Source organism: Hibiscus syriacus, unplaced genomic scaffold (assembly GCF_006381635.1).
Source record: "Hibiscus syriacus cultivar Baekdansim isolate YM2019G1 unplaced genomic scaffold, ASM638163v2 tig00110783_pilon, whole genome shotgun sequence".
NCBI classification, from domain to species: Eukaryota; Viridiplantae; Streptophyta; class Magnoliopsida; order Malvales; family Malvaceae; genus Hibiscus; species Hibiscus syriacus.
The window spans coordinates 1881232-1902965 of record NW_024062861.1 but is presented as its reverse complement, the minus strand read 5'-3'; the positions used below and the strand labels follow the sequence as shown (position 1 = coordinate 1902965).

At 35.7% G+C, this 21734-nt stretch overlaps 1 protein-coding gene across 1 annotated transcript; it reads left to right on the top strand.

Moving 5' to 3' along the window:
- The first annotated feature begins 8870 nt into the window (after positions 1 to 8870).
- On the top strand, positions 8871 to 20483 carry LOC120140204 (polypyrimidine tract-binding protein homolog 1-like). The gene is made up of 10 exons (XM_039155218.1): positions 8871 to 9240; positions 9904 to 10113; positions 10800 to 10862; positions 10958 to 11031; positions 11190 to 11285; positions 12380 to 12437; positions 12510 to 12613; positions 12710 to 12789; positions 20033 to 20101; positions 20398 to 20483. Exons 1-10 carry the CDS (start codon positions 9058 to 9060, stop codon positions 20403 to 20405), a joined length of 945 nt encoding a protein of 314 aa, XP_039011149.1. The 5' UTR covers positions 8871 to 9057; the 3' UTR covers positions 20406 to 20483.
- The last annotated feature ends 1251 nt before the right edge of the window (positions 20484 to 21734 follow it).

The following is a 21734-nucleotide window of genomic DNA, read 5'->3' as shown; positions in this document are numbered from 1 at the left end:
CACACTCAATTTTTAACATGTTCTAAATCTAATTCTAACATTTTATATTCCTTAATCAAGTTGGTGGCAAGTCAAATTCAACTTCCAATTTCATTTAAACCCTCTTATTCAATTTTTCACTTGATCACCCCTTATATTAAATCTTCCATAACTTCTTTATCTTTAGTTTTCTATCTCCTTTTAAGTTCTCTTAATCTTTCCTAATGCTCCATCAATTAAAACAATTCTTTTAATTACAAGAAAATCAATTGAAAATCAAACTCACCTTAGCCATGAAGAGCTCACGTTGAGAGGAAGAAGAAACTGAAGAAGACTCTGGAGAAATTTTCTCATTCCCACGTGCTTATTATCCTTTATAAAGAGAAATAAAAATCTTCCCTATCAAATGACCATAATACCCTTATTACTTTCAAACTTTGATATTAAATCCATCATCAAAACTTTTCATTTAAGTCCCTGAACTTTTCATCTTTTCTGAAATTGGTCACTAAATTTACCAAAATTCTATTATGGTCATTGACCCATCTTTTGGGATGTTACAATTGCATCCGAAGATTGTCCATTGTTTCTTTATAACGTACTTATCTCTGAACTAATGTAGGAATATCTCTCAAATATGTACCTCTGGTTGTATGACCATCTCAATCGTCTCCCACCAGTCAATTATATCACCATTGAGAAGAGTAGTGGTGTATTCGAGATTACCATCAGGGGTAAGGTAGAATTGCCTCAATATCTTCAGTGTCTCCTTGAACCACTAGTCAATAGTTATCAGGTTATCCTCACTTGATCCATGAAAGTCCATAGTCCTATACCTATAAAGCCTCTTTATCAGAGATTCCTATAGAGCGATTCTAGCGAAAACAACTGACATAATTGTTTATACCACCGGAATATCATCAACTATCTCTCTCTCTCAAGGTAATCGTTAAGAAAAGTAAAAAAATATATTTTAGGGCGCTAGTTTCGAAATTCGATAGTGAATTTTGATACTACAATAGAAAATTTTATGGTATCAAAACTTCACACTGAGTTCTGATATTCATCGAAACATTTTCGATACTATCTTGATAGTTTTGGAACTTTCAAACCCTAATTTACAATTTTTTTATTTTAAATCCTCCTTGATGATATTAAGTCTTTTATAACCCTTATATTTGATACAAAAGGGTTGTTTATTAGCCTCTTAATGGAACCATTGCTCGTTTCAACTTGAAATTTGACCAAACTCCCTTAAACCTTCCACTATGACCTCGTCTCAAGCCTTTAAACTTAACTATACTTATAAAAACTAACTTATTTTACTCTAACACACTTAATCATCCAAAATCCCATAATTTTACTTGAAACTAAAAATCTTACCAAAAATTCAACATGTTCTAAATCCATTTCTAACACTTTAGATTTCTTATTTCAGCTTATGACAAGTAAAATATGACTTCAAAATCTATTTATTAACCTTTTCTCATTAATTCATTTAAAAACCTTTTTTCTGCAATTACCCATAACATGAAATTCTTTTAGTTTCTAATTCTCTTTTAGCTTCCTTAAGCTTCCTAACACTCCAAGAATCAAAATCAACTTAAAAATGAAAAGAATAACCAACTGGAAAAATTCTTACCTTAACCAAGCACTCACGGTGAAAGAAGAAGAAGAAACTAAGTTTGCAGATTTTTCTTTCCTTTCTCACGTCCTCCATGCCTTCACAAATATATTATAAATAAATCCCTGAACTTTTCAATTTATCTAAATTGACCATAAAATTTTAAAATCTTGCACTTTGGTCACTAGCCCAATTTTTGGGATGTTACACTCGATTTGGTTTGATATAATCTGAAGACCTATAGCCTTAACACGCCCTGGAGTGGCTATAATATTTTCATTTGTGCCTTTGACTATATTGTCTACATTTTAGAACATACGAAGCCTTAACCAACCCTTCGAAACTCGTTATTGACGTAGATGTTAGTGGCCTCTTACCATGTCTATAACGGATATTTGACCCGATCTCTAAGAATGGGAAGAGGCTCCACCTCTTGATCCTCTTGAATATCAAGACCTTTTAGTATGTTATTGGAAAAAGCTCATAGAAGTGGAAGTTCTTTTTTTTTACTGTCAAACTATCTGATTAGATTTTTCTTCATATTTTGGACTCTATCCACAACCTTGACCTGTCGTTCCAGCTTCGATAATACCTTAAACGAGTTTGCCACCAACTACATGCGAATATCAATGTAGAGTCTCTCTCTAAATTTATAGCACCTACCAACTCATGTGCATATTAGCTCAGTCTCATAAAATTTCACTCATACTCAAAACATTTATATATTCTCTAAATTAACTAAGAGAATTGCATCCGAAGATTGTCCATGCGAGTCTTTATAACGTACTTATCTCTGAACTAATGTAGAAATATCTCTCAAATAGGTACATCTGGTTGTATGACCATCTCAATCGCCTCCCACCAGTCAATTATGTCACCATTGAGAAGAGTAGTGGTGTATTCGAGATTACCATCAAGGGTAAGGTAAAATTGCCTCAATATCTTCAGTGTCTCATTGAACCACTAGTCAATAGATATCAGGTTGTCCTCACTTGATCCATGAAAGTCCATAGTCATGTACCTATGAAGCCTCTTTATCGGAGATTCCTATAGAGCGATTCTAGCGAAAACAACTGACAGAATTGTTTATACCACCAGAATATCGTCAACTATCTCTCTCTCAAGGTAATCGTTAAGAAAAGCAAAAAATTATATTTTAGGGCACTAGTTTCGAAATTCGATAGTGAATTTTGATACTACAATAGAAAATTTTATGGTATCGAAACTTCACACAGAGTTTTGATATTCATCGAAACATTTTTGATACTATCTTGATAGTTTTGGAACTTTCAAACCCTAATTTACATTTTTTTTAAATCCCCCTTGATGATATTAAGTCTTTTATAATCTTTATATTTGATACAAAGGGGCTGTTTTTTGCCTCTTAATCACTACAAGAAAATATACCTTTAATGACACACGAACGATGACACACACTAATTTATGACTTGCAAAACATGTTTGTCATAAAAAAATGTCATGTTTCTTAAAATCATAACGATTTATGACTTACAATAATGTGTGTCATATTTAATAGTCATAATCTAAAAAATTTAGCAAATACACGGAATACACTTTTCATTGTGTGTCATCTCTAAAGGTCGTCTTTTAATTTTCCCCCCATAATTTTCATCTTCACTTCTTTTCAGTCTCTTTTTCCAGTCTGTTTCCCTCTCTCTACGTACCCTTTCAAACTTTTCAAATATCAGCAAAAAATGCCCCATCCCTTCCGCATTAGCATTGTCTCGTATCCATTTCTCTTCTCTTCTCTTCTTTTCTCATTTTTCTTCAAAATTAGTTTCCTTTGTTTCGTTTATGGGGGTTCTATTCAACAATGTCAAAGGCTAATGTCGAGAAGGTGAAGCGGTTAAGAGCTTAGGTTTAAAACTACGATTGGGGAAGATGTGGGATGGAGGCATAGGTGGTGAGGCTTTTGGCTTTGAATTCTGGGTCTGAGATTGAGCTTGATAGGCCATATGCTGAGTTTTGGATGGGAACCCATGACTCAGAGCCAAGTTTTATGGCTGATGATAATGGAGAAGGTGGGAATTTGGGTTTAAGAGATTAGATTTTGAAGAATCTGAATGTGCTTGGTCACAAGGTTTTGAAAAAATAGGGGCCTGATCTTCCTTTTATGTTCAAGGTTTATTCTTTTCTTTTACACGTATTTCTCTACTTTATTTTTGGGAATTTCTTTTTTTCCCTATTATTTCCTTTGATTACTGGAAATTTAATTTTGATTTTTGTGTGCATGTGTTTGGAATTGGGTTAATGAGTTTTCTTTTTCATTTTAATGGTAATGGCTAGAACCATATCAATCATTGTTTTCTGTATTGTCTTACGGCCACCATAACTCTTTGCTTCTACATTCATTGTACTTGCCGATAAAAAAATATGATGATAAGGGAAGCCTGGATGATGGTTGAATCAACCATTTTCTATGCTGAAACTACTGATATAATTAGAATGGGTTGCATTTGAAAGCAACATAACCTCATTCTCATATATAGCTTTGAATCCATCGAAAACATTCAAGATTTCATAGCTCAGGAAATATTGATATGGCGTATGCAGTTGCGGACTGATTCTGTGTTTCATATGCTTTAATATTGGTACTTTCATTGGAAAAACCCCTTTCAAGACAGGCACATCCGGATAAAGAATTAGCCAAAGAATTGCATAAGTTGAAGCGAAATCTCTATAAGGATACTAATCATAAACCTGAGATGGCTTTGGCCATAACATAATTCAGGGCCCTTTGTGGGTTCATTACTTTTGAGATAATACATGAATCATGCTCGGTTTTTTATGGTGAAACTTCCCTTTCCTGGTTGTCTTCTTCGAGTGAATTACTCTTGCCTTTATGTTTGCTAAAATTCTTTAATTATATTGTTCTCTCCATGATTTGTAGATCTTGTAATCTAGGTCTTTACCTAATTGCATGCTTGATTCACATTGGGCTTATGCACAAATTCACAATTTTATACTTTTTGTACTGTTGAAGTCTTGAAGATGGCATATAGTAATACTAATGTGAAACTTGCAATTTCCAGAGAAAAGTAGCAAAAATGATCAACAAACAGAGGGAGGCTCTATTGAAACTACAGTTTCATCTGGTCACTTGCATGAAACGAGTCACGAAGGTTATGATGTTCCAAGTACTGCCACTGGTGACCTTAAGAGTGAGAACCATGGAGATACAGATGGAAGTGGCAACTCTGGAGTAGATGAGAATGATGTGCAGAATGGAAGGCCTTTGTCTCCTGGAACACGTGCATTGATGTGTGATGAAGAAGACACAATGTTTATGGAAGTGAAGTCACCTAATTTATTGATAAATCATTCTCGAAATGTCACTCAGAAATCATCTAATGGCCATGAGTGCACAGAGGTCTATGCAGAGCAAGAAAGGCTTGTTTTGACATTGTTTCGTGATTTTCTCAATAAGCTAGTTGGTTTCACAATTCTATACTCCTAATTTTGATAATTTTATTAGGGGCAATATCTGGTTAGTGTTCATTCTCAGAAACTCTCCAAAGAGTTAAGTTACTACCTCCATTACAATTTGCACTATTACGGCTTTCTTTAGAGCTCTAAATTAACTGATTAATGTTGAAGGTTCTACTTTTGGGTGTTAAAAAATTCAGAATTGAAAGAAATAAAAGATTAGTTTTCTTGTCTTTTTATCCCATCTTGATATTCTCATTGTAAATCTTAGGTGTTAGTTTTCAATTAACATTCTTAAATGCTGATTTGACCTAATACGTTTCACAGAGACAATGTGGTCTTAATCGGCTAGAAGTGAAAAAAGAAGTAAACAAGAAGCCATGGAAAATGGTGCTGGGAAATTTGGGAATGCAACAGTTAAGGAGCCTTATCCTAGAGGAATTGTAAAGTCTCTGATCCCAGCACTTGTAGAAACAGGTCACGCTTTCCCTACAGTATCTTCTGCTTTGTGTTTTGTATTAGTTGATGGATGCTTCTTGTTTGTACTTACCATTTTCTTTGATTCTGCCAACTATTATCATATATATGAAGCAAGTATTTTTTTTCTTCTTTGTAGGAGCTTCTCGGTCGATCCACTGATTTCTTGTGTACACGCCCGGATGGTAAGGGCATATTAGTTTAAAATATTGTGTGCAAAATAAAATCTTTGTCGTGAAGCCGAAAATTGCTTAGATATATCGAAGTGGTAGCAGGTGAAGATTGTTGATTTGCAGTGCCAGGTAATATTTTACAGGATTATCCGTTACCGAACCGAACTTAATTTTACTCCAACCCTTTACATTTCAATTCCCTCTCGTTCAACGAACAACGGATTTAAAGACTTCTTACTGTGGAACATCTCCGAAAGAATTCTTCGTGGAAACCGTATGTACTTAACATATTTGATTGTTTTCTTTTAGTTTTCTTTTATTTATTATTTATGTGGATTTAAAGACTGGTTCAGGTATCTTGATATGCTTCCCACCACTTTTGGGAATCCGTTATGGTTTACCGATGATGAGATACTGGAATTGAGAGAAACAATCTTGTATAGAGCAACTGAATTGCGGGTAAATATAAGCATATAGTTTAACGTTTCTCTTGAAGATGGAATGCATGTAATTTGACTACCCATGATGATGAAAGTTAGTGTAATTGTTTTATAGAATTGAATTTTGTTGTTGTTAATTTTATTTTTAGACTTGAAGGCAGTGGCAACATGGGAAGTTCCTGTCCCAAAGGTAAGCATTAATGCATTATTATTTGTAATCAATAAGCTTAATTCTCAGTATTATTGGAAACGTTCTTTAATAAAATGTAAGTTCCACTGTCAATATGCCTTTTGTTCCTAATATTTTCTATGTTGTTAATTAGTTCCCTTTGTTTGGGACTCTGCTGTTATGCTTTTAACTGATCTATGAATTTCTTGTTTTTTGCCTTTATAATATCCTTTTTGTATTCTATTTTTCATGCATATAGCATCGCAAGCCAATTTCAAAGTTAAATTACTATTAATAGTCTATTCCCGAGGACATTTAACTTATATGTGACTTCTGTGGTTACCAACTGATCGGTATGTAATTTAGTAATCTAATTTGCTAAATCAGTGCGATTGAGTAATTCATGTTTCCATACTTTATGCATTATTATCCGTCTTTCCCACCTTAGAGGGATTGTAATTAGAGTTCTATGTGCCAAGGTGGGTATTTGAGTTGTACTATATTTCCTGTTTAGAAGTTGTGAATTAAGCATGCTGATAAACAAAATTGAATTATTTTGATTCTTAGTTTTGACATAATTGGACTACTTAGCGTTGTATTATTCTTGTTCCTTATCACTTCATTTTCAATTTTCTTTTGTAGATATACAATGAGCAAATAACAGATTTATTGGATCCAAATCAAAGAAACCTGCAGGTATAATGGATTTTGTGCTATAATTTTGGGAAGGGTTCGGGAACAGCTGGTGCATCTGATGTTCCTACTAGTTTAATTGAAGTCAATGCTCATTCGCAGCCTGTTTCAAGAGTTCTCGACTCTGAAGAAGCAACTTCAAAATTACAGAAGAAGCTAGAGGAGTTGCATATAAGATCTTATAATCTGTTAGTATCTTCTTGTGATAATCTGAGAACATTCTTGGTTTTTTGTTTTCAAATAGCCATAGGTGCTGGATATTATGTTTGTAACTTAATGTGAATATATTGTATGTAAATGGATTGCTTATATATAATATGATATATATATTTAGTATTATGAGGCATTAAATGTGATTTCGTTTGATTATTTGTCAATCTACAATATATATAACAATAATTTACAAAATACAATCACGACACACGAATTTGTGTCATCTTTTTTAATGGGGTGTGCTTCAATGACACGCAATGTAAGTCAAACATGTGTGTTACAAATTTTTGACACACAAATGTGTGTCATCTTAATTTATGACGGGGGCTTCAATGACGCTCAATGAACGTCATAAATGCGCGTCATAAATGTGTGTCATAAATACGCGTCATAAATTTATGACGCACAATTGCGCGTCATCTTAAATTCATGTCGGTGGCTTCAACGACAGGCAAATGTGTGTCATCTGCACCCATAGATGACGCGCAATGCGCGTCATTAAAGAGGTTTTTTCTACTAGTGAATGGAACCATTCAGTGCTGAATGATGAACCGTTCAACATTCAGCGCGTTTGTTTTGCACCTCTGAATGATTCAGTGCTGACTAATTCAGCAAAACAATGTTTAATGATTCAACAAAGAAGTACATTCTGAATCATTCAAATCCATTATCAAACAACATGTCACATTCAGAGCTAATTCATACAGAGCTTCTAAATTATTCAGCATTTGAATCATTCAACGCTTAATTATTCTGAAGTAAACAAACAACCCCTGAGTCTTTTATAACCCTAATTTATTTGCGATTAAATTTTGACCAGTAAACTTGATATCTATAATCTAATATTTTATTTAGTTTTGATTGTCTAATTTAATCCTAAAAATAAAAAAATGAACAAAATTATTGACGTACCATAGTCGATGAATTTAGGGGCTATTTGAACTCTGGATCAATCTTTCCTTATTTTTTATTTTTCCATTTTCCCGTTTATTATCGTTTATACATATTTAAAAATTTTAATTATAATTGGAAAAGAGCTAAGAATAGAAATGGACACGACACTCGAACTTGACGGGTTTAAGATGAGAAATATTCGATATGACTGAAAACTAATATAAAAAAATGGTTGTCCCTTGTTCCCATATGTAATGGGGTAAGGGGGAGGAAAGATAGTAGGCTACCTCCAACACTAGGTTGAGAGCAACACTGAAAACTAATATAATTATACCTTATATATTTAGAGATAATTATAATAATACCCCTCTTTATATTATTTATTTTAAATTAAATCCCTATTTCCCTCAACACTAGTTTGAGAGCAACACTGAAAACTAATATAATTATACCTTATATATTTAGAAATAATTATAATAATACCCCTCTTTATATTATTTATTTTAAATTAAATTCCTATTTTATAGAATAAAATTAATAATTTTATATTTTTTCAGATCAAATCAACTCAAAATCGAATTTTATATTAAAAGTTGGATCAAATTTTGAGTTGATTGAAATTTACTTTAAACTCGGGCCAAATTAAATTTCGAATAAAAGATATAAAATTTTCAGATTATATCAAATTCATCAAAAACCCAATTTAAAAAACCCCCCTCAACCCGACTAATGCCCCTCCCTAGCTAAGAATGACAAACCAGGGCAACGTAGTAAATTGATTGGCACATGCTCTCACATTTGAACCATAAATATTCCAGCATCACAAAACCCCCAAAACTGACGAAATCAAATATCCTCATCGCTGAAGAATACTAAGAATTTTCCCGAGAAAATTCCCGTATTTTCTATCGAACCAAATACCTTTCCTCCTCCTTTCAGAAACCCTAGATGTCAACGTCAAGCCAACCCCAATTCCGTTATACCCAGACGCCGTCGAAGGTCTTGCATCTCCGTAATCTCCCATGGGAGTGTACGGAAGAGGAAATCGTTGAACTTTGTAGACCCTTTGGGAAGATCGTTAACACTAAGTGCAATGTTGGCGCCAATAGGAACCAAACTTTTGTTGAATTTGTAAGCTTCTAATTCCATCGATTTTTTTCAAGTTATAGTTTATGGATTGCTTTGCGTTGGGAAAAATGAAGAAGTTCAGTTTGTGTTACGTAAGGGCAATCAACTATCGATTGTTTACTCTTTTGGTAATTCAATTTTCTAGTGTAAATTTCAATGTGTATCTTAAAATTGTCAAAGCATGAGTTCTTTTTTGTGAGTCTTGTTTTCTTAGTTTGGCATGGTGAAAATCTGATTTTATTTTTGCTGATTTTTATAGATATTGTGCTATGTAAATTTGATGGATTAATTTCTGAATTCCAGAGTGTTATTTTCGGTTTTTCTTTTTTGTTCTTTTTAATATTGTGGTGTATTGAGCTGGTGGGAACTGGTGCTTTTTTATCTCCGTGTTGGATTAAGGTTAATAAGTGAAGTACTCACTGAAAAATATTAAATATATTTGTTTTTGTTCACATTTGGAAGTGTAATTTCCATGTGTCAACTTGATCACCAATCGGGTTGGATTTTGGATTTTTTGGGTCAATGGTAATTTATCGTTTGGGTTCTATTCTTCTTTTGTTTTGTTTAAATTTTAATGGGCTAATTCATATAGTGAAATTTAGATAATATTTACAGGTTGAGCAGTGATGTTTTTCTGTTACTCAATGATGTTACTTTTATTTTCAGGTAGACTTAAATCAGGCTATTTCGATGGTTTCATACTATGCTTCATCATCAGAGCCAGCACAGGTTCGTGGAAAAACTGTTTATATTCAATATTCAAACAGACATGAAATTGTCAACAACAAGAGTCCTGGAGATACCCCAGGAAATGTGTTGCTTGTTACCATTGAAGGCGTGGAAGCTAATGATGTGATCATTGAGACAATTCACTTGGTAAGTTCTTATTACTGGGTTCTGCATTTCTTCAACTAAATGCCTTCAATTCTTGCAGATGCTCTGTTAACTTGCCACTAAAAGAAATGTCTAAAATTTTAAAACTCTCTCCACGCTTAAGGTGCCCCAAATTAAGGAGCGTATTTGTATGATTAAATGAAGATGTCTTGTATTTGTGCCTCTAGAAGAGGCCTACTTTAGTTCGGCCAAAGTCTTGTGCACTACCATACGCTAAGTACCACTCTTATTGCCTTGTGTTATTGCTTATTCGGATGATGAATGATGATGTTCTTAAACCCTGTCTTTTAAGGAATGTGCTTTTCAATTAGAGAACGCAGGACCATATCCCATATATATGAAATGAATTACACTCATCTTTTCTTGTTCTTTTACATATATAGAGATAGCAGTTTTTGATTGAAATCAGTTGAATCACAGATGGCTATGCCCCTTATTTAGATTCCTTTGTTGGAGACCGTTTGGAAATATAATCATGTATGTCATACTCCTTTCTAAGGTCTATCTTGAGGAATGTATGCACAGGTGTCATTCTGCACTTATTTCTCATCCATTTAGATTTGCTAACAAAGTTTTTTTACATTATACCCATGTTTGTGACGGTTTCTAATGTTCTTTCTCATTTGTATTTTTGACATATAATTGTTTCTAATTTAATTTTGTTTCAGGTATTTTCTGCATTTGGTTTTGTTCACAAAATTGCTACTTTTGAAAAGGCTGCTAGCTTCCAGGTGAGATGTCAAAATTGCATTTAGTTTTTCTTTTGGATCTGTGTAGATTGCATATCTTCCAATATGATGTTCATTTTTATGACAATGGTTGGCAGGCATTAATCCAATTCACTGATGCTGAAACTGCTTCTTCAGCGAGGGATGCCTTGGATGGTAGAAGTATTCCCAGGTATGTACTGCTTCCTTTCCTCTTCTTCCTCCTCCCATACCAGCACACTCATTTTTGTCATTTCTCTAGCATCACTTAATTCTCTTATACATATATGGTTTGGGAATTGAATAAAAATGTGGTTTCATTCTAATGCTTTTTTCATGATATTATTTAAGGTACTTGCTTCCGGATCATGTTACTTCTTGTCACCTGCGGATCTCGTATTCTGCGAACACTGATCTGAATATCAAGTTTCAGTCTCATCGGAGCAGGTAAAAGTGGACCAATGAATACCGAGTTGTTTTCTATTGAAATTCAATGTTTTGGTCATTTTTATTTCTGAAATTTCAAGTAATGTGACTGCTTAACTTTTATTGTGGCATCTGATATGTTGCCAATTAATGTGTGTGCTTTTTTGTCATCTAGGGTGTTAGTGAAGCCTCGTAGACAGCACACAGATGTGTTGTCTAATAATTTTCTTAACTTTTGAAAACAGTTCAATACATAAGCAGATCTCATCTTAGTTGAAGTTGTTTTTTATGTTGATTGAGGAATTGCCTTTTGGTGGTGCCATGAGTGGTAGTCACCCTTTATACATATATGTTTTCAATAATGGACTGTAACACATATCCTCTAACATGCTACTGTGGTAACATTAGTCTGATTTCAGGTTTAAATATTGCTTTTAAGCTTATTTAGTGTTCACCATTGGGAACTTTGTATTTGGGGTTGACACTTCAAACAACTGCTTTGGGTTTGCAAATTTATTTATTCTATTAGCTGGTATTTTATAGTATTTTGAAGTCATCAACTATGATGGTGAGCATAATGTTAACTGGCATGAGAAGTAAGTTCATTGTGGACGGAAAGGGCAATTTGTAAAATTTATTTCTGATCAATTTATGGTGTTATAATTTGAGTAGCACTTCATAAAAATATGATTGGTCTAGCTTCTCTTAGTCCACATATGGAATTAATTCTCACTTTCCCTTGGCCAAGATCAACGGTAGCATCCAGACAGTCGGTTGCAATTAGACTATAGTCTTCAATTGATATTAGTTTGAAAGCTTTTGTTTCTCTTTGTTATATAATTCAAATCAACTGGAGTGTATAAAAAAAAATATAATTCAAATCAACTGGATGCTCATATTTTCTTGATCTGCAATTGCTGTTAGTCAGGATGCTGATGGATTGGAGCCCACAATTCATTCTCATTTTGTATATTCATTTGCAATAGCATCACTTTGTTACCCTTATTGCTTCTATCTTGATCAAATGACAATTTCTATTCAAATTGGGTTATGCATTTCTACTTTATTTGTAACAATTACATTAAATTTTCTGGTTGTGTTTGAGCATTTTGTAGGGATTATACCAATCCATACCTTCCTGTCAATCCGACTGCAATGGAGGGGCTTATGCAGGTAGTGCTTTCATTTACAAATATTTGAGCTATTTTTCAATAGCGACTGTCACTAATATGTTGTAATCTCCAGCCTGCAGTTGGTCCAGATGGAAAAAAGCAAGAACCTCAGAGCAATGTGCTACTTGCTTCAATTGAAAATATGCAGTATGCTGTGACAGTAGATGTTCTTCACACGTAAGAGATTCTGCTGCACTGCTACTTAATTGACATGGAAATACTGGTTAATTGTTTCAAGATGCTCACATATTACTCTACTGGTTGCTTATTGTAGGTATTCTCTGCATTTGGTGCGGTCCAAAAGATTGCTATATTCGAGAAGAATGGTGGAACACAGGCACTAATTCAATATCCTGGTATTCTTTTTATCATATGAATTTTTAATTGTTTTATGTATCTTTTTGGCAGTGTTGTCGAGGTGTGTACTTTGGTGCTAAGGCTTAGTGCCAGGTGACACAAGTGCCTTAGGCCTCGTCAGGAACAACACATTTGATTTGGCACATGCTTGGTTCACCTAGGCTACTTTTTATGTAAGGTGATAGGATCAAAGAAAGCTTGCCTGACTGATGTCCTGTTGGCTTCATTTTTGTGCGTGTGTTTTTTCCCATTAATTGTACTTTTAATTGTAAAAAAAAAGGGGTATAATAATAACTCCCTACTTATTGCACAACCACCTTTTTGTACAAAAGTTCTTTAAAAACCAAAGCTAAGGATTGATGTTGTGCATCACCATTGATGCAAGCTAGCTTTCTTTGCTTCTGCGGCATTGTAGCCTAGTAACAAAAGTAGCCAATTGAAATTTTCTATAAGACCAATTTTTAGAAGGAAGAGAATTTGTGTGCATATACTTATGTGAAATTTCCATTTCCCATTTCAGGCACTTTTTAGATGACTCATGCTCAAAATTTTGAGAAAATTATTAGTATAACCCTTTAAACTCCTATTGATACCTGAACGTTAGTCCATGCAACATCGTTTGAGTATTCTAATGTTTTTTTTTTTATAAAAATGAAGGCCTCGTTAAAAAACCCCTTCATAACCGTCAAGCAACAAAGACTCATCGGACATTGGAAAGAGGAAAAAAGTGCCTTAGAAATTTTATTGCATAAGAAGCAAGTACAATAAGATCATACTACCACCCAAGAACGATGGCAGCCCACTTAACCCATTGCAAAACAGCAGTACCTACATGAATATGTTTATACCCTACAACAAAACCAACTCATATGATGATCAACCAATTACAAACAAAAATCATTCCCTAATGTTCCCGAAAAACCAAAAATTGAAAAACAACCACCCAATTAATTCCCCATCATTTAACCAATCCCTTGTTTGGCAAGTTTATTCGCTTCACAATTTGCTACTCTGGCTACATGACGGACAATGACCCCTTTATTGACCACGATGTTTGCAATATCTTTAACAATGGATAGAAACATCGGAGTGGAGATAGCTGGATTTTTTATCCATTCCACTGCCACTGCACTATCGGACTCCAAAATAATCCTTTGATTAATCGACAAATCCGAATCCAAGAACAGATTCAAACCTCTCTTCACTGCCATCAATTCTGCCATAATAGGAGGACCGGATCCAACTTGTTCTGAGAATGAAACCAACATCACTCCTTTCTCGTCTCTTATAAGTCCACCAATTCCTCCCTTAGACCACTATCTGTCCATAGCACCATCTACATTCAGTTTAACAAAACCCGTAGGTGGAGGAGACCAACTGACTACCTTTTGCGATATCTTTTCGTCGAACTTAACACGATCAACTAGCAACTGATCCCCCACAAGACTATCAAAAGAGACCATCAATTTGGGAAATTTTGAAGAAAACCATGATGCTACTCTATACCTTGATAGAAAAGATAACAAAGTGAAATATAATTTCCCATTATTAAAAATAATATCATTCCTCATTTTCCAAATTGACCACAAAACCGCTCCTGGAATGAAGGTCCAAACGCATGAACGTGGCACAAGATCAAACCAAACTGAAAATAAGGCCACAGGGCACTCTGGAATTGCAAAGGAAACATCCCACCGACGCAAGAAGCTAGTCCATAACCCCCAAGACACTTTGCAAGAAAAGAATAGATGAGAAACCGTTTCTTGAACCAACCCACAGAACGGACAATACGGATCTTCTATACCTTGCACCCCACGTTTTATTAACTCTACATTGACCGCAATCTTCTTGTGCACCACTTGCCAAATAAAATATTCAACCCTAGGAGGAGCTACACCGGCTCAGAGACGGTTCTTTTCCAGTGAAAACTATCGAAAGAGGTTCCAAAAAAAATTCAAGACAAGATTTCACTGAAAACCTCCCATCTCCTTCTCCGGCCCATACAAGAGTATCATCCATTGATGACGAAGGATTTAAATTATACAATAATGCCATAAGCTCGTTCCATTGCATCAACTCCCAATCGGCAAGATTTCTCTTTATGGCAATATCCCAGAAACAGCCTGTCGAATTATTTTTCCTGAAATCGGCGATCTTCCCCTCCTTGTTGATTGATAATGCGAACAATCGAGGAAAACGTACCCTCAAAAAAACTCCATCCAACCAAGCGTCATGCCAGAACCTTATTGATTCCCCATTTCCCGCCTTCAGCAGAAAGTTACTTCGCAAACATTCCCCAAACTCATCATCGGAGCAACAATTCTTCACAACCCCTTTCCATATCCAAGAAGCTTTGTAAGAGGCCGAACTATCAACCCCCATAGTATTTGGATTAATATTGTTTTTGCAACAAATTATCCTTTTCCACCAAGAGTTTTTATCGTTAGCAAACTTCCAGGTCCATTTTCTTAATAAAGTTCTATTCATAAGCTCAAGATTTGGAACCCCAATCCCTCCCAACTCCTTAGGCTTGCAAGCAATTTCCCAATTAACCCAATGAATTTTGTTTTTAATACCCGAATTCCCCCAAAGAAAATTTGCCATAATTGAGTTGAGCCTCTTCAAAACACACCTTGGTAATCTAAAAATCGACATGAAGTATATTGGTAAGGAGCAAAGAATCGACTTAATCAACACCACTCTACCAACGATGGATAGGGAGACAGATTTCCACGCGGACAATTTTTTGTAAAACTTTTTGAATTATCGGATCCCATAGAGTAATTGAGTTTTTCTTTGGCCCAAGTGGAAGACCCAAGTTTTCCGTTGGAAAAGAACCCACTATGCACCCTATTGCAACAGCCCACTCAGAAATAACCTCGTCTTCCACGTTGATATCGAATAACCCGCTCTTTGAAAGATTAATCTTCAATCCTGACATCAACTCAAAAATCAGAAGCACCCTTCTCATATTTTTCAGTTCCCCAATAGACTCATTACAAAAAATTGACAAATCATCTGCGAATTGAAGATGAGAGAGCTGAAAAGAATCTCCCAGACTCCCAATCTCAAATCCTCTAAACAAACCTAACCTCACAGCTTTCGACAACATCTAGCTCAACAGTTCGACAACCAAATTGAAAAGGAGCGGGGAAAGAGAGCAACCCTGACGAAGACCCCTCGCAATCCGAAATTCATTTGAAGGAGAACCATTCACTAACACCGAAATGGAAGCCATAGAAACACATTTTCATCCAAGATCTCCATCTCTGACCAAACCCCATGCAATCCACTAATTTCAATAGCAAATTCCAATCGATTGAGTCATATGCTCTTCTGAAGTCAACCTTAAACGCTACTCCTTGAAGACCTTTCCTCCTCAAATAGTCAATTCCCTCATTCGCGATAAAGGAACAATCTGTGATTTGCCGACCCGGAATGAAAGCAAATTGGGAAGGGCCAACTACTGCATCCATACATTGACTTAATCTTCTGGATAACACCTTTGACAAGATCTTGTACAGTCCACCCACCATACTTATTGGTCTAAAATCCTTGACGGTTTCCGAATTCGATTTTTTCGGGATTAAGGTAACGAAAGAATGATTTACCCCTTTATCCCAACTTTTCCCGACAAAGAAATCACAAAAAACTTCATGATGTCCTCTTTCATCCCAAAGCGTTAACAATCCTCCTGATGATTCGACTGCCGGTGATTTTACAAAGCCATTCAAAAGATTTCCACCCAACCTCCTCCTTAAGGAAGGAATGATACTCTCTAGCTTCATTTCTTGTATGAACATTAGCGTTGGTCTCTTTTGTAAGATAATATTCCTCACAGCCCTAGACTTTTCTTTCCTGCCTAACCCCCGCACATTCCACGATATTATACTAAAATTTGACATAAAAAGAACGGAACAAACACCCACTTCCTACAGAACATCAGAGTCCATATGCCATTGTCTTTTCCTCAGTCACTGCCTTCGCCTTTTCCATGAAAACTTTTTTTCCTCCTCGGAACGTAACACCCATCAATTTGCTTACTTCCTAAGTAGCTCGAGCTTCTTCATCCTCATCCGAACAATGCCCTTATGACTTTGTTTTTTCCTTCCTCATCTTTCTCGAATTGCTCCTTCCCCTGCTTCTACTATATACTCTCTTGTAAATTTTATTTCCGATTCTGCTGCTTGACGCCTTCCTTTCTATCGAGCGACCACGATTTGAAGGAGAGCCCACTAAACTGATTTTCCTACGAGCATCAAGCTGAATCGAACCTCCTTAAATGAATCCTGGAGCAATCCTTAAATTGGAAGTATTTTTATTTGGAGAATTATGTCTGATAGACCCAATCTCACTATCACGAACCTGCTCGTTATTCTCCTTATTTGAACACGACATTTTCTGCATCATTAGGCTTACACAAATGTCTTGCTTAGTAGAATCCATCTCCACCGAATTTAGATATCTTGGAACCAATTCCTCAATAATTCCGGAAGCAGAAGCAAGGACGCCACCTGTCCTCAAATCTGGATCACACGGAACCGAACTCGCCTTGTTCATCATTCCAACCTCTTGGGCAACTTCATCCCTCAATATCCCCTCAACATCGCATTGATTCTCTGGTGCTTCTTCAACCCATTCATCAGAAAATTCTCCATGGCTCTCATCATTCGTTACCTCTGAATATCCATCAGTCGATAGCTCAACTTTGACCTTTATAACATATAACCTGCCATTGGTGTTTATTGAAATTGACTCCGGAAGATCAAACGGACTGCCCACTCGAATCACCATCTTCGTTGTTGTACAATCCAACTTCATCAAGGTTTTCTTCCTAATCTCTACTAACTCCCCCCACCGTGATGCCAGGCTTGAAAAGAAGACCTCATTCCAGCAATTAAGAGGAACTCCGATTAGCGAGACTTCACAAAAGGCCAAAGGGCCTCCTCCTTCCGATAACACTGGTCTCAACCAGTCGAACCAGTAATTAAGCTCCAAGGATTTATCACTCAGGGCCTTCAACTTGTCCTCCTCCGACAGAAAAGTAACTAGACAATAATTCCTGGCGTACCCCATTTCGCAACATTAGCGACAATACCTTCACTTTGCAACGCTCTTTGAATTAATTCCACGTTGTACGATTGTTTATGAATACCTGTCATCGCCACTTTAGCCATTTTCTCTCCTCCACCGGAATGAAAACATTATAGGGCTCTTTCGCAACTCCGTTTCCCCTCGTTTGATTGTTCGGTACTAAAACCTCTTTGTACGATCTATCATCTCTGAAGCTTCCAGAATACTCTCGTCCCTTCCTCGAATTTCCTAATGCGCCACCACCGGTCTTCTCTGCAATCCCATAAACATTTCCCTTAACCTCTACCGCCTTTTTGTTTCTCTGATATTTGGCGACCCCCACAGATACCCTCAAACCAGCAATCCAGGAACCATTGGTTTTCTCAATGGCATTCCTCATACCATTTTCAGTTGCAAACTGGACGAACACAAATGTGGCAGTTTTATACCTTGGTTTATTCAAGATATTCGGGATAAAGATCCTAACAACAGGACCATGACATAGGAACAGATCCCTTACTTCTCTTCTAGTTACTCTCTTGGATAGGTTGTTGACGAAAATTGTCCATTCTTCACCAGAGGAAGAGCGACTTTTCATACGCCATATCGCTCTTTCTCTATTCTGCTCACTCATATTAAAAAACAGCAACCAAAACTTTGATTAATGCACCACCCACGGAACAATCACCAGCCAAGATATCCTATGTGCAGCCAACCACCAACAATAAAATCGGACAACGAAACCGGCTGCAATGGACTGCCGATTCAGACAGATTATGATCGGACAGCAATGAGGAATTAAAATGCAGTAACTGTGCGGCGAAAAAACATCAGATTTATTGGCTATTCTATGGCTGACTGCAGCTCCGATCGGCAAATCAATTTGCAGCTGTAACTATACGGTGAACAAAACCAGTTTGACACCAACGAACAGATTGAGAGCAGAAGACGATGAATCTGGTTAAAATATTGAAAAATAGACGCCTTGAAATCAGGACAGTACACTGTTTTCCCCCAGTAACTGACTTGAAAGTCCCAAAGATAGCAAAAGCTGAGGGCTAAGATGTTTCTGAGATTCCGGTCTGCTGTGTTTTGAAATGAAAAGAACCAGAGAAATAATTTTCCGGGAAAGTTGATGTCTCTGGACGTCTTAAGCGGCGCGAAACATGGTGGAACAGTGACGGAGCGGGAAACTTGTGGTCATGGACAACTTGTGAATATTGACCAAAAAAAGAAAAATTCTGCATGTTCTGTTGGATTGAAGTGGACCTCAAATTAGAGTATATATCTTAATCATATTCTGTATAGATACATTCACATACAGAGTCACACACACATGCATGCACACAGACACAGATACATGTATATGCACCCGCGCGAGCGCGCGCACACACACACACACACATTGTGCCATACTTGGGCATTTTTTTCCTGAAAGACGGATCCAAAAGGCATACCTCACTTGAGTGATCATTTGTCTTGTTTCAATGCATTTTTTTTAATTCTTAGTTTGTTTTGGAGTTGCTGTCAGTTGTAGCAATAAGTTTTCAACACAGCGAAGCTTCTGTAAAGCTTTGTTTGGTAGAGGGGAAAGAAAATGCATAATTTTCCAATTTGTATTGATTTGTTTTTATGCATTAGGATGGAAAATGGTCATTTCTCTTATTTTATTTCCTCCGACTTTCCTTTCCTTCCAAACACACTAAGAAGATATTTTATATTCGATTTTCCATTCTCTTGTTTCATCCTTTCACTTTTCCATTCAACCAACTGACCAAGCACACTTAAGTGATGAATCTGGTTGCTGGGACTAGAATAAAAAAAGCAAGTCAGATCTAGTTTACTATGTAATTTTAGGTCTGATGCAAATATTTTGTTCTCTTTTCTTCTTTTTGTATGTGTATCTATTTTATTATATAGAACTATATCATATTTCCCTTCACATTGCTATATTTCGAAATTTGTTCCATTTCTGAGTGATTGATGGATATAAATATTTCTTTTTCCTTCTCAATTGTCAGTCTCTGAGTCTGTTCCCCAGGGACTCTCGGACATCTTACAACCTGCAAATTATTATTATTATTATTATTTTTGTTGTTGTTGCATTGCATGTTCTATTTTGTTAGATATTATGGTTGGCTTTACTGACGTATGATTGGTTACATTCGGATGTCACGTCCGCAGCTGTTGCCAAAGAATCCTTAGAGGGACACTGCATATATGATGGTGGCTATTGTAAGCTTCATCTATCTTACTCTCGTCATACTGATCTCAATATAAAGGTATATATATATATATATGTGGTTTTGAGTTAGTGTTCATAAGAAAAGGAAAGAAGAAAAATAAATTAACGACATCATTAGACGATAAAGGCGATCCATTGATCCAAAAAAGGGAGGATATGAACCTTTTAAATGTATGCTTCTTGACACTTGGTTCCGATCCTTACCTGCTAAACTATTGTTCTATTGCTTGGCTTGACACACATTCACTACATGTGATTCTTGATTAGTTTCTCTTTTGCCACACAGGCTTATAGTGAAAAAAGTAGAGATTACATGGTCTCAGACCTAAGTTTGCTCGCGACGCATGTTCCAGGAATGTCTGCCTCTTCAAATGTTTGGCAGAATCCTCAGAGTGCTCCACTGTACTCTGGGACTGACTATGCCGCTTCAGCCGCAATTCAAGCTCAACCCTCTGTGGGACAAATTCCAGCTTGGGATCCAAGTTTACAGGCTAGGCCACCATATGGATCCGTGGCCGGAAGTGTTCCTGGTCAAGAATATCAAACGTCTGCAGTCCCTTCATACATGAATGCTGCACCACCTGCTGGCTCATCACCCCATTCCCAACTTGTTGCGTCTTCCATGAGAATGCCGCCGTCAGGAACAACTGTAAGTCCTGGTGGTGCCCCAGCTCCAGGTCAGCCTCCTCATTATGGCCAATGATCAGTGTTTTTACGTCTCCGGAGTTGAAATGAATAGAAATCAGATCTCTTGGTATGCAATCTCTCCCCCTTTTTTTATCTTTTTATAATTCTGAAACCATTTCCATTGTTGGTGTAATGTGTATGCTTGTCTTTTCAAGGTTTTTACAAATATTGAGGTAGCAGCTCTTGTAAGAATCCAGCACAGTGAGAACAAATTTCATATTGATAGTCATCAGCCCTAGATTTTACATATTGATTTTTTTCGTACCTTTTCAGTTTAAGACACCAAATTTAGTTAACCATTTTAGAAATATGCATTATTACAAGAAGAAAAACTATTTTATGAAAAAAATATATTTGACAATTAAATTAACAATTTATTATTAGTGGAGTAGTAGAAAGTTTATTCATAATATATTGTACTTATTTTATTTAACGATTTATAAAATATGAAAGATAAAAATACCCATAAAATAATATGCACTAGACTTAAACATACATGTATTTGTCATTTTCTAATTGAATTGATGACCGGTTAATTGATCAGACTATACTCAGTTATGGAATTAAATATAATAGTATACATAACACATTAGTAATAGGTTCTAAAATTTAAAATATGGATGAAATTTAAATAATAATAATGTTTTTAAGCTTGGATTAGAAATTTTAATATTTTATCCTATTTTATATCTATGAAATGAAAAGGGAGAAATCAATTAAAAAATTAAATTTAAAAATATAATATAATTTAAGTAAAGAAAATTCAATAGAGCTAAAGATTTGAATCATCAAAATCAAGTCCATTGGAATTTAGAATATTTTGGACTACTAATGAGATTAGTTTAAGTAGTAAGTAGTTTGATATCGTTTAAACAAGTTCGAGATCTTGTGTATGAAAAAAAAATTCTCTTTGGGAGATTCACCTATCAAAATCAA

What these genes read in the sequence shown, in the direction of transcription:
- LOC120140204 (XM_039155218.1), top strand. Translation starts at nt 9,058, where the DNA reads ATGTCAACGTCAAGCCAACCCCAATTCCGTTATACCCAGACGCCGTCG. An exon ending in TCATTGAGACAATTCACTTG is followed by an intron (nt 10,114 to 10,799) that starts GTAAGTTCTTAT and finishes ATTTTGTTTCAG; the next exon opens with GTATTTTCTGCATTTGGTTT. An exon ending in GATGGTAGAAGTATTCCCAG is followed by an intron (nt 11,032 to 11,189) that starts GTATGTACTGCT and finishes ATATTATTTAAG; the next exon opens with GTACTTGCTTCCGGATCATG.